This window comes from Bubalus kerabau, chromosome 4 (assembly GCF_029407905.1).
Source record: "Bubalus kerabau isolate K-KA32 ecotype Philippines breed swamp buffalo chromosome 4, PCC_UOA_SB_1v2, whole genome shotgun sequence".
NCBI classification, from domain to species: domain Eukaryota; kingdom Metazoa; phylum Chordata; class Mammalia; order Artiodactyla; family Bovidae; genus Bubalus; species Bubalus kerabau.
In genome coordinates this window covers 82321145-82334151 of record NC_073627.1, presented here as the reverse complement: position 1 = coordinate 82334151, position 13007 = coordinate 82321145, and the positions used below count along the sequence as shown (strand labels likewise).

Below are 13007 nucleotides of genomic sequence, written 5' to 3'. Positions count from 1 at the left end.
ACTGCAGCAACATCATTGTGGAAGCATGCTTGTCAAGGCCAAACGGCCAGACTCGCCGGCTCAGGCTCTTTCTTCTCCAATGCCTGTGTCCATGCTGGGACCATTTGGCTGGAAGTGAGAGAACCCGCCTGACAAGAAGCAACCCTCAGGCCTCTGCACAGATGATGCTGCCAAACAAAAGGTCCTTTCAGAAGCCTCACAATGGCTCTTCCTTGCTAGCTATTTGAGGTAGTGGCTCTGGCGCATGAGAGAGGCTCTGCTTCTTTTCACAGTCCTGGCCTGATCTTGCCATTTCAGGCCAGCCTTGGCTACTGCACCCACCAAGTGTCCCCCAGGCGTGCATGGGCATGCCCTGGCCACCTCTTAGGGGAACACAAGGTCATCGCGTGTCTGGGCGGAGATGAGGCGTGCTGGGTCTGTATGAGACAAGGCTTTCCAAGTCTTTGGCCTGCAAACTGCTGTTCTTCCATCTGGTCCTAAAGCACCCATTTTTCAAGCAGCGTTGGTGGCTGAAGCCTAAAATCACTTGATGCATGAATCTCAATCATCAGCCAAGAGTCACTGCCTACAAACTGGGAGAGTTGGGGAAGCTTGGGGGTGATAAGATGGCAGTAAGGAGAGTAATGAGGGGTGGAGAAGAACATGGGTTGGATGTTGAGAAATCGCCCACCACGCCTGTTTGAACTAAAGATAACGAGTATAGGAAGCAGATGGAATAACACATGTAAAGACTGTAATGAAACATGTGGAACTCAAGAAATTGAGCTATTGTTTATTTCTTGAAAATGCGTGTGTGCCATGCACATAGTGACAACTGAATGATGGGGTGTCACACGGTGAAGTGGGAGGGCTGAGGAGTGAGAAGGGATGAGGCTGAGTTACTTTTTTCCCCTGAGGCCCTCCTGTATGAGGACCTTTATTTACTTCCCATCTCCCTCTCTAAGTCTTCTTTCTTCCTCACCCCATCAGCAGTGGTGGGGGTGGGCTTGGGGCCAGGGTGGAGGCAAGGAGGGAACACTCAAAATCGAGAAACACCTCACAAAGAAACAGTGTCGCCCCCAGTTTGTTCCTTGGGTCACCATCTCCATGCGATGTTAATGAGTAATAACAAAAAATTTCCAGGACTTCCCTGGAGGTCCAGTGGTTAAGAATCTGTCTTGCAATGCAAGGGACATGGGTTCAATCCCTGGTCTGGGAACTAAGATCGCACATGCCGTGGAGCAACTGAGCCCACATGCCACAGCTACTGAGCCCTAGCGCCCCGGAGCATACCACGACTAGAGAGTCCTGTGCGCCACAACGAAAGATCCCCCATGACACACACCGAAGATCCTCAGTGCTCCAACTAAGGCCTGATGCAGCCAAATAAATAAATATTAGGAAAAAAAATTTCAGCAGCCAAATGCAATTCAGTTGGGAGTGGGGATGGTGCTACAGAAAACCAAACCAGTTTCTCCACTGGATGAGTTCGCAAGGCCTTTGCTCTGTAAATCTTGGGTCTTCAAAGGGTGAGGGTGATACAGCATTTTGGAAACTCATTTGATCAAGAAAAGAAAATCCATTTTTCACTGATCAGTTCTTGGGATCAACATCCTGAGGAATATTCTTGGCCAAAACAGATCCTTAGATTTTTCTTCTTGGCTTGACTTTCCCACCTCACTGAGCTAGCCACCCCCATCCTCCAGGAGAAGAGATGATGTGCTAACAAGAGAAATTTCCTAATTTGAGAGTAATTGTCATCTAGAGTCTTGCCCCCTCCTCAGAGGAGCACTGAGATCACCTGAGGGCAAAATGAACCGAGTGTTTATCAGGGGCACAGAATCAGAATCTGCACTGTGGTGAGATGCCCAGTTGATTCATATGCACATTGTATTTGAGAGGGAGGAACGTCCCTGGGATTCCAGTGGCTAAGACCCTTGAGCTCCCAGTGCAGGGGACCCGGGTTTGATCCCTGCTCAGGGAACTAGATCCCACATGCTACAGCTGAGACTTTGCATGCTGCAACTAAAGATTCCATGTGCAGCAACTCAGGCCCAGCACAGCCAAATAAATACATGGCTATCTATTTTTAAAGTTTGCAATGGAGACCTAGGGTGCTTGGTCCTGGGCACTAACCTCAATGATTCTGTTTTGGTGTATCTGGGGTGAGGCTTGGGTAAGTCCATTTTAAAATATCACCTCCAACAAATTCTGATGCAGCCGTGTGTGGACTCCTATTGAGAAACACTGACTTAATGTAAAAGCTCCTACGGCCCATGGACAGAGGAGCCTGGCAGGCTGTTGTCCATAAGATTACACAGAGTCAGACACAACTGAAGCGACTTGGCACACATGCAGACTCATGGCCCAAGTGTTCTCAGGCGCTCAGTCATGTCTGACTCTTTGCAGCCCCATGGACTGTAGCCCTCCAGGCTCCTCCGTCCATGGGATTTCCCAGGCAAGAATACTGGAATGGGTTGTCATTTCCTCCTCCAGGGGATCTTCCCGACCCAGGGATCAATGCATCTCTTGTGTTTCCTGCATTGGTAGGCAGATTCTTTACCACTAGCCTCACCTGGGAAGCTCTGCTATAAAGTAACAGAACAGCCCTGTGCTAACACTTGGTTTCGTGGCAGCACCTCTACAAGGTAGGTGACGGTATAATCATTGTTAGAAATAAGGCAATGGAGCCCTGGAGAGAGATGGTGAAAGTGCTGGACCAAGGTCACCCAGGGGTGAGCAGGTCATCAGGATGAACAAGGACACTCCTGTCTTTCCTGCCTGCCTCGCCAACCTCTCTCCTCCTCCTCCCTCCTCTGTTCTTTATTCACCAGCTTCTGCATGGCTAACAGCCCTCTCCGAGTCTGCTTTTGTCTTTAGTGAAAAGCTATCAAAACACTGTTGCTCCCAGTGCTGGCTAATGACTGCCCCTGATTAGCGCCATTCTGTCAGCTGACTCCCAGGCAGCCCGGCCAGCCAGCAGCCTGCTTATTCAATCAGCGCCTGGCCCATTTGCTAATTACCAGCTTCATTTGGGCTCGTTTCCTTGACTGTGAACTTGCTCGAATTCAAATCATCTTCAGCTGTTGCCTTTACAGGAGAACAGAATCATTTGTCATATCTGTCAATGCTCCAGCCTCCCCTCCCTGCTGGAGACTCAATGAAATCCCGTGTGTCCCCAGTTCCCAGGCTGCTGCTGATCAGCGGGTCCCAATGGGAGCCGTGAGGCAGACCCTGTGCACAGGCGGACGTGCTGGCCTTCTTCACTGGGCTGCCAGGGTGACCTCTTCCCTGCTTCTGAATCCCAATTGTATTCCCACTCAGAGGCCTGACAGAGTGGCCTACTGTCCCCCCTCACCAGGGATGGAGGGTTTTCCCAGGATTTTTTGTGATAAACCCAGGAGACTGCATCACTGTAGACCTGGCCCACCAGGACACACAGTGCGAGAGTGTTTGACATCCTCCCAGGAGCTATAATTGGGGTCTAGATCAGAGAACTGACCGGGAATTGAGGTTCCATCGTTCTCTAGCAGACCTGATACTAAGGATTCGCATCTCTCTCTTCAGTGCTCTACACTTCATTTTGCTTTTGATCTCAACTACTAACTCGGTAGGATGAAGCTTTATTTCCAACAGTGGATAAGTGGAGGTCTGCAGGCATGTTCTGAGATGAGGGTGGCACCAGAGAAGGAATGATGGTGTGTAACCCCTTTAAACGGAGGGGCCTCATCCTCCAGGGACTCTTCCTGATTCAAAACCACATTAAGCATCTTCAGTGGCTAAGTCAAAGATCTCTCTTGGAAAATGTCACTTGAAAATAAACAGGTTATTTTCAAACATCTTTTGATATTGATTTCTAACATATTAATAATTCCACAGTGATAAGTGAAAAGACTCTGTATGATTCCAATACTTCTGTTTTTGTTGTTGTTCAGTCACTAAGTTGTGTCCGAATCTTTGCAACCTCATGAACTGCAGCACACCAGGCTTCACTGTCCTTCACTATCTCCTGGAGTTTGCTTAAACTCATGCCCAGTGAGTCAATGATGCCATCCAACCATCTCATCCTCTGTCGCTCCCTTCTTCTCTTGCCCTCAATCTTTCTCAGCATCAGGGTCTTTTCTAATGTGTTGGCTCTTGGCATCAGGTGACCAAACTGTTGGAGCTTCAGCAACAATCCTTTCAATGAATATTGATTTCCTTTAGGATTGACTGGTTTGCTTTCCTTGCTGTCCCAGTGTCTCTCAAGTCTTCTCCAGGACCACAGTTCAAAAGCATCAATTCTTTGGCACTTAGACTTCTTTACGGTTCACCTCTCATATCTGGACCTGACTACTGGAAAACCATAGCTTTGATGCTATGGATCTTTGTTGGCAAAATGATGTCTCTACTTTTCAATACCACTAGACTATGAAATTTTTGCACCTTGTTTTATGTACCTGGATATGTTCCAGTGTGTCCTGGTTTACAGCCTATGGGAACTTGAGTAGAATTTGTATCCTATTGTTGTGTGAAAATTGTATAAATCTTAATTATGTTGAAGTGGTTCATGGTGCTTTTCAGGTCTACTATATCCTTCCACTTCACTGTATATTCATTCTATTAATTTTCAAGAGTTTGATATTAAAACTCCAACTAAAAATCTTAATTTATCTACTTAAAAAAATAATTGTAATATTTAGTGGAACTAAATGTAACCTTGTTCTGTATTTTCCAAGTCTCCTGTAAATGTGTTCTCATACTATCATAATTTAAAAAATAAAAAAGAAAGAGAAAAAAAGCCACATTAAACATCTATTATGTACTTGGCAACATCAACAACATCAACTCGAAGAGCTGACAAGCCACGGAAGACGCTGATACAAATACAATGAACTATATCTGTTACAAGGCTACTGAGGAGTCCCCAGGATGGCAAAAGGCCATGAGAGCCGGGGAAGGCAGAATTAGGGTAACTCTGCTTACTATGTGCTGGTCACTGGCTTCCCTGGTGGCTCAGAGGTTAAAGCATCTGCCTGGAATGCGGGAGACCCGGGTTCAATCCCCAGGTTGGGAAGATCCCCTGGAGAAGGAAATGGCAACCCACTCCAGTACTCTTGCCTGGAGAATCCCATGGAGGGAGGAGCCTGGTAGGCTATAGTGCATAGGGTCGCAAAGAGTCGGACACGACTGAGCAACTTACCGTTATTGTTACTGTACATTCATTATCTCATTCAACAGCCAATATTTCTTAAGCACCTATCAAGTTTCTTAAGCACCTAACCTGTTTAAATTTTGAAAGTGAAAGTGTAGTCGCTCAGTTGTGTCCAACTCTTTTTGATCACATGGACTGTAGACCGCCAGGCTCCTCCATCCATGGAATTTTCCAGGCAAGAATACTGGAATGGGTTGCCATTTCCTCCTCCAGGGCATCTTCTCAGCCCAGGGGTCGAACTGGGGTTTCCCACATTGCAGGCAGATTCTTTACCATCTGAATCAGCAATTCTATTAATATATACCTATTTTTCAAATGAGTAAAATGAGGCTTTGAAAAGCCTTGCTCAAGATTGCAAGTTGGTGAATGAATGGTTCAGGGCTTGAACCCAGAGAGTCTGATCCTTGTCCTTAAGCAGTCTGAGACTGAACCTCCTACCATTGTGGGATGCTGGGCCCTCAACACAACCCGTGCAGGGTAGCTGGCCCACAGCAGACAAAGCAACACAGTGGGCTCTGGGTGCAGAGGAGTGTGGCTGTGCATGGCGGAAACATGGCAGAAAGAAACACGAGGTGGGGTTTAAGTGTTCTACACTGTGGAATCCCAAGGCGCGACATTAGGAATGTCCCACTGGAGGTGTGGGAACTCTGGAACTGCTGATATTCAAAAGGAAACTGGCTGGACAAGTGCTGCCCTTCTGGCCTCTAGCTGCATTCGATTCTAAAGAATGCACTAGAACAGGAAGCCAAATGCCTGACTCCTTCATAATCCTTTAAAGGCCAGAAAATGAGTGAGATTCATTATATTTTTTAGACTGCATTTGTCAATTCTCAAAAACTTATCTTTTTTATACAATAAGAACATCTGGGTAACTTGCTTTGCATATCTAGGGTAATTGATATATGCAAATCAAATAAAATGTGTTCATTTGATATAATATGACTGATTTTAATGTCAACATATTAAATCATAAAATTATTAAACATTAAATTAATAATTAATATTAAATTAATAACTGGCAATAGTAGAATTGGAAGTTCGTTGTTCAAGCACTGTTAATTATTGAAAATGCTCATTTCAGTAATAACAATCCACAGTGCAGTATTCTTAATGGATCCTGAGCTGTGCTAAGTATCCAGACTGAAAATATATAATGACTGTCTTTAGAAACACCCTCAATATCATTTTCTGTTACTTTGTAGGTTTTGGTTTGTGGGAAATGAATACCTAATTTCAGACAGTTAAGCATTAAAAGCACTTGTTATCAATATGTACAAGCATTGCAATTAATCTCCCTGTAATTAAAATTAACAAAACAGGTAAGAAGGCTACTGTTTCAAGCAGAATTTAAAGAACTATAAACTTCTGGGAAGAAAACTGATGTTCCTTCTTGCTCACAACCACTGTTAATAATTCCTGGTCAATCCAATCACTCTTTGTTCCCCATTCCCCCAGAGAGGCTTTTCTCTAGAACACTGGGTTGTCCCAGGCCTTTCTGTGACTCAGATTTCAAGCACCTGGCACTGTTGGGTGTTCAAATCCCTGGGGCCCTTCTTCAGTTGTAGAAAATACAGTTGACCCTTGAACAATGTGAGGGTAAGGGGACCCAACCCTTTGTGCTGTTGAAAATCTGAGTCTCGTGTATAGTTAGGCCCTCCATGACCAAGTTTCCTCTGTATCTATGGGTCTGCATCCACAGATTCAACCAACCTTGGATGGTGCAGTAATACAGTATATCAGGCATAGTTAGTGTTAGTTTCTCAGCCGTGTCCAACTCTTTGCGACTCCATGGACTGTAGCCCAACAGGATCCCCTGTCCATGGGATTCTCTAGGCAAGAATACTGGAGTGGGGTGCCATTCCCTTCTCCAGGGGATCTTCCCACTCAGGGATCGATCCCAGGTCTCCCACACTGCAAGCAGATTCTTTAACATCTGAGCCACCAGGAAAGCCTGCGTATAAGTGGACTTTATATGCAGTTTGAACTTGTGTTGTTCAAGGGTCTGCTGTAACTGAGAGTGTGCTGATGCAAAGGAAAGTTTTCTCTACTTGCTTGTTTTTTTTTGGTTTGTTTTATTTCTGGGGAGCAAAGTTCTTGACTCATATTTTTACTTATGACCTCACTCATCTGCTAACTTGTTTTTTATATTGCCTGCTTTACAAAATTGTTGTTTCTTGCATTACCATATGTGTAACTGAATGTCTGATATAATGATGATATATAGTTCTATAAGAGATCAATGATTGTACTAGTGTAACTCTAGATGTGTGAAGACACACTATGAGGGAATATTTTCCTGGACCATAAGAGACTAGTAAGACAGGTGGCTCAGAGACTTTGGGGCACTGTTAATGAAACAATAGAAAGGGAAAGACTAGAGCTCTCATCAAGAAACTTAGAGAAACCAAGTGAACATTGCATGCAAAGATGGGCACAATAAAGAAAAGAAACGGTATGGACCTAACAGAAGCAGAAGATACTAAAAATAGGTGTCAATACACAGAAGAACTATACAAAAAAGACCTTCATGACTCAGATAACCATAATGGTGTGATCGTTCAGCTAGAGCCAGACATCCTGGAATGCGAAGTCAAATGGGCCTTAGGAAGCATCAGTATGAACAAAGCTAGTGGAGGGGATGGAATTCCAGTTGAGCTATTTTAAATCCTAAAAGATGATGCTGTGAAAGTGCTGCACTCAATATGCCAGCAAATTTGGAAAACTCAGCAGTGGCCACAGGACTGGAAAAGGTCAGTTTTCATTCCAATCCCAAAGAAAGGCAATGCCAAAGAATGCTCAAACTATTGCGCAATTGCACTCATCTCACTTGCTAGTAAAGTAATGCTCAAAATTCTCCAAGCCAGGCTTCCATACGTGAACCGGGAACTACCAGATGTTCAAGCTGGATTTAGAAAAGGCAGAGGAACCAGAGATCAAATATCTCAGAAAAAATTTACTTTTGCTTTATTGACTATGCCAAAGCCTTTAACTGTGTGGATCACAACAAACTGTGGAAAATTCTTAAAGAGATGGGAATATCGGACCACCTGACCTGCCTCCTGGGAAATCTGTATGCAAGTCAAGAAGTCATAGTTATAACTGAACATGGACCAACGGACTGGTTCCAAATTGGGAAAGGAGTACATCAAGGTTGTATATTGCCTGGAGAATCCCAGGGATCGGGGAGCCTGGTGGGCTGCCGTCTATGGGGTTGCACAGAGTCGGACACAACTGAAGTGACTTAGCAGCAGCAGCAAGGTTGTACATTGTCACCCTGCTTATTTAGCTTATATGCAGAGTACATCATGAGAAACCCTGGGCTGGAAGAAACATAAGCTGGAATCACGATTGCTGGGAGAAATACCAATAACCTCAGATATGCAGATGACACCACCCTTATGGCAGAAAGCAAAGAGGAACTAAAGAGCCTCTTGATGAAACTGAAAGAGGAAGTGAAAAAGCTGGCTTAAAACTCAACATTCAAAAACTAAGATCATGGCATTCAATCCCATCACTTGATGGCAAATAGATGGGGAAACGATGGAAACAGTGACAGACTTTATTTTCTTGGGCTCCAAAATCACTGTGGATGGTGACTGCAGGCATGAAATTAAAAGACGCTTGCTCCTTGGAAGAAAAGCTATGACCAACCTAGACAGCATATTAAAAAGCAGAGACAACTTTGCCGACAAAAGTAAGTCTAGTCAAAGCTATGGTTTTTCCAGTAGTCATGTATGGATGTGAGAGTTGGACTATAAAGAAAGCTGATCATTCAAGAACTGATGCTTTTGAACTGTGGTGTTGGAGAGGACTCTTGAGAGTCCCTTGGACTGCAAGGAGATCCAACCAATCTTAAAGGAAATCAGTCTTAAATATTCATTGGAAGGACTGATGCTTAAACTAAAACTCCAATAACTTGGCCACCTGAGGTGAAGAATTGACTCATTGGAAAAGACCCTGATACTGAGAAAGATTGAAGGCAGGAGGAGAAGGGGACGACAAAGGATGAGAGGGTTGGGTGGCATCACTGACTCAACGGACAGGAGTTTGAGCAAGCTCCTGGAGTTGGTGAAGGACAGGGAGGCCAGGCTTGCTGCAGTCCATGGGCTCACAAAGAGACACAACTGAGTGACTATACTGAACTGAATGAGGCTGAGTTCAATAACAGCACGTGGGGTGGCCTATTGTTGAACTCTTCACCAGACCTGGCAATGAGGGTTCCTAGCACCTGAGCAGGAAATGAACCTGGGCCCTGGCAGTGAAATCACCGAGTCCTAACCGCTGAACTGTCAGGTGTAATTCCCTCTACTTATTAGCTTACACTCAATTCTATCTTACAATGACCTTCATATTTCCATACGTAAAGAAGAAATTAACATTCTCCTCTCTCCAAATGGTGTTTCTGCTCCTTTGGCTCAGAGAAACCCAAACATGGGTGTTGGGAAGAATCTCTTCCTCTAAGAGCACCTTTAGGGAAGGTGTCCCCCTCCACCTGAACATATCAACTGAACAAAAGTGAACCAAACTCCCCGGAAGCAGACCTATGTTTTGGAGATGAGAGTGCTTGCTCTAGTCTCTTCATTCACCCACCCCTGTCCATTCTGTCCTAGACATTTCCTGAAACTAGCTTTATCAATTCCTTCCAAGCTTTTAACTCCCTTTGCTATTTGCACAACCTTTTCTGTTTACTCAAAATAGCCTTTCTACAAATGAGCAAAACTCCATCATGATATGTTTTAGCTTCTTTCCACACCACATGTCCAACTGAATTTGGAGACAATTTAGTTCCTGCCAAGAGCTTTCTAGAAAGTGGTTGTGAAAGAAAATGAAGAAAGTGAATGCTTTAGCCAGTGATATAACACAAGACCCAGTAAGTCTTGCTTTGTTCCAGAACGCGAGTGATGCACAGAAAATATGCTTTCTGCCATGTATTCCAAAGCACAATATTAATAATAGATTTCAAGTTGAGAAACTCTAAAAGTGATGTATAAAACGTCTGTTCATTCCCTAGTGTCTTCTTTGCCAGATACAGGAACTCTAAACATGCATTAAACATGCCTTCTGGTTTTTGTATTTTGATTCTTTAATATCCGGGGCCTTGCTAAAAATGGAGGGATGGCCCTGATCAGGACTCACCAATTTCTAGAGATAGTAACCAACTCATCCTCGAGCTGTTTACTCACCAGTCAATACAAACTAACCAATCCAAGGCCCACTCCCCAAACCACCTCCTCTATGGCTGCTCACACTTAGGGCTAAAATTCCTTTTCTCTCATCACCCTAGGGCCAGGTGAACAGCTTGGGGCAGCCCCTTTGCCCCAGAACCTTCTGAAATGATTCAAATCAGTCCATGTTTAGCCTTGTTACCCTGCCTCGCCCATTCCTTCCCAGGGAAACCACAACAAAGGTGCCATGTTTTCCCTCCAACCTGTGTCCTTCCTGTATGGTTCTCATGCTGTGGTGTGCCCCCTTCTTTGGGGATCTGTGAGTAAAACAAACTGTTTTTTTAATGGCATCATCTCTTGATCTGTTGGCCTCACCAGACATAAATTATAACCTATATTTTAAGAACATGTGAGACTTCCCTGGTGGGCCAGTGGTTAAGAATCCTCCTGCTAAAGCAGGGGACATAGGTTCAATCCCTACTCCAGGAAGATCCCACATGCTGGGGAGCAGCTGAGTCCATGTTCTAGAGTCCGAGAGCCACAACTAATGAGCCCATGGGCCACAACCACTGAAGCTCGCATGCCTAGAGCCTGTAGTCTGCAACGTGAGAAGCCCATGCACCAGAATTAGGCAGTAGCCCCCACTTGTCATAGCTAGAGAAAACCCCAGTGCAGCAATGAAGATCCAGCACAGTCAAAAAATTAGATCCGTCAATCAATCAATCTTTGAGAAAACAAACAAACAAAATGTACATAAAGAATAAGGAAGACAGGCTAGCAAAAGACTAGCCTGGCCCCTGCAGTCTGGCCATTGTTCAAGCGGACTTGGATCAAAGTTAGTTACTCTGTCAGTTATGTTTACCAAAACTGCCACTTTGAACTGTATTAGAGAAAAAGCATGATTTTTCCATAAAGCACTGTAATTATACGGGCTAAGACAGCACTCAATAGAGCTGTTAAAGATAGCTGTGATGAGGGTGTCCATAGTATGATACGTGTTACAAAAGATGCAGGGTTTTTTAGGGGCCTTGACTTCTAAAGCACAGTTTGAGTCCAGCTGTAAAGATGGCTTATAAAGAAAATAAAAGAACTCCTCATTTGCCTAAACAATAAGAGTAAAGTGTTTTCAACCAAGTGTTCTCAATTCTCACATATTCCATTAAAACTGCATTGCAAGAGGTTCAGTATAAAAAGCTAAGTCCCCATGACACTGTATTCTCATCTTGGGCTCCCCTCTCTTTCTCCCTGGAGTAAAAGCTACTCAAAGACAGCTTAACTTAACTGTGTGTGTCTCGCAGCTGCCACCCAGTAGGTGCTAAATATTTATTCACCAACTGAAGAAATGTTTATTACCTTCTTTGGAAACCTCCGTAGCAGATGACACAGAACTCAAAATGCCCATTTACGGGGTTAAATAAGTAAGTGAGAATTAAAGCTACTCTTGGGACTTCCCTGGTGGTCCAGTGGTTAAGAATACACCTTCTAATGCGTGGGATGAGGGTTTGATCCCTGGTCAGGGAACTAAGATGCTACATCCATGGGCAACTAAGCCTGCATGCTGCAACTGAAACCAGACGTAGCCAAATAAATATTCAAAAAGAAAAAGTTGTTTTTTGTTTTTTTTTCAAAAAGCTACTCCCTCTGGCCCAAACCATGACAATCTCAGCCCCTGAATGGTGTGCACATCTTGGCATATCCTGACCTTTACCTGACCCCTAAATCCTGCCCAATTCTGCAATCTTCCAGTTAGCAGCCGGCCATCAGAGCAGGGGCATGGCAGTGTTCTGTGACAAATGGTCAACCTCCTGGGGTGACCTGGGTGTGGCCACTACACGGGGCACTTACCAAGGGCTCCAGCTCCTTGCGATCTATGAGGTTCATCTCCGTGACAAAGTAATAGAAGTGTTTGTAGCAGGTGTTGACGTGGGCCTCGGCACCCATCACAATGACCCGGTCAAAGTGGTGGATGTAGACATGGACAAAGACCCGGAAGAGGCGGCACAGGATCTTCTTGCAGATCTGCAGGAAGTTCTTTGGGAAGGGAACACCTAGAGAAGGGAAAAGGGAAAAAACCATGATGGAGATGCTCTGGCGGGCCCCGAGCACATGCTTCAGGCAGGAGACCAGCCCAGGACTAGTCTCCTGGGCCAGCCTGCAGATGCGCCCCGCGTGGGTAACTGCACTGGACACGGCCTGAAAAGGTGGCCAGAATGGTGTTAAATTCAAACGCCAACAATCAGGAAAAAGACTGAAGGAAGCGGGTCAGGTTTCCTTCTTTGGTGGTATCTTTTTGGTACACACAGACATGCAGAATTAATGATTTTTAGTTTGAAACATGCATTCTTTTTTACTTTTCCCACTTCATAGAGCCCAGGAAAGTTCTTTTTCCTCATCTTTAATGTAGGAAAACTGGCAGGAGGAGGGCGATGCTCCAGGGAGACTGGCATTCCTGACACAGAGTATCAGGGAGGGGTGGGGGCTGCAGAAATCAGAAAGCCCCTTCTCATCAAAGGAAGCAGTCAATGCACAACTCAGCCGGTGGTGGCCACATGGGGACAGAGGCCTGGGGCTGCTAGATCTTCTGGTTCTTCAAGATGATTCGGAAATCTGGGGTTCTATGTGAATTATCTGGTTTTCTGTTTTTAAAAATGATATCGAGACTTTCCTGG

At 44.8% G+C, this 13007-nt stretch overlaps 1 protein-coding gene across 7 annotated transcripts in view; it reads right to left on the bottom strand.

Annotated features, from left to right (window-relative positions):
• The window catches only part of MOB3B (MOB kinase activator 3B), a 241459-nt gene that overhangs the window by 57775 nt on the left and 170677 nt on the right, over nucleotides 1–13007 (bottom strand). For 4 of the 7 annotated variants that reach the window (XM_055577850.1, XM_055577849.1, XM_055577848.1 and 1 more), the window contains one exon: nucleotides 6139–12386. In XM_055577850.1, the coding sequence (XP_055433825.1) occupies nucleotides 12136–12386 (251 nt within the window). In that variant the 3' untranslated portion in view covers nucleotides 6139–12135. Of the gene's footprint in view, nucleotides 1–6138; nucleotides 12387–13007 lie in introns of those variants that run through there. The other 3 variants (XM_055577853.1, XM_055577855.1, XM_055577854.1) reach the window with 1 other exon arrangement.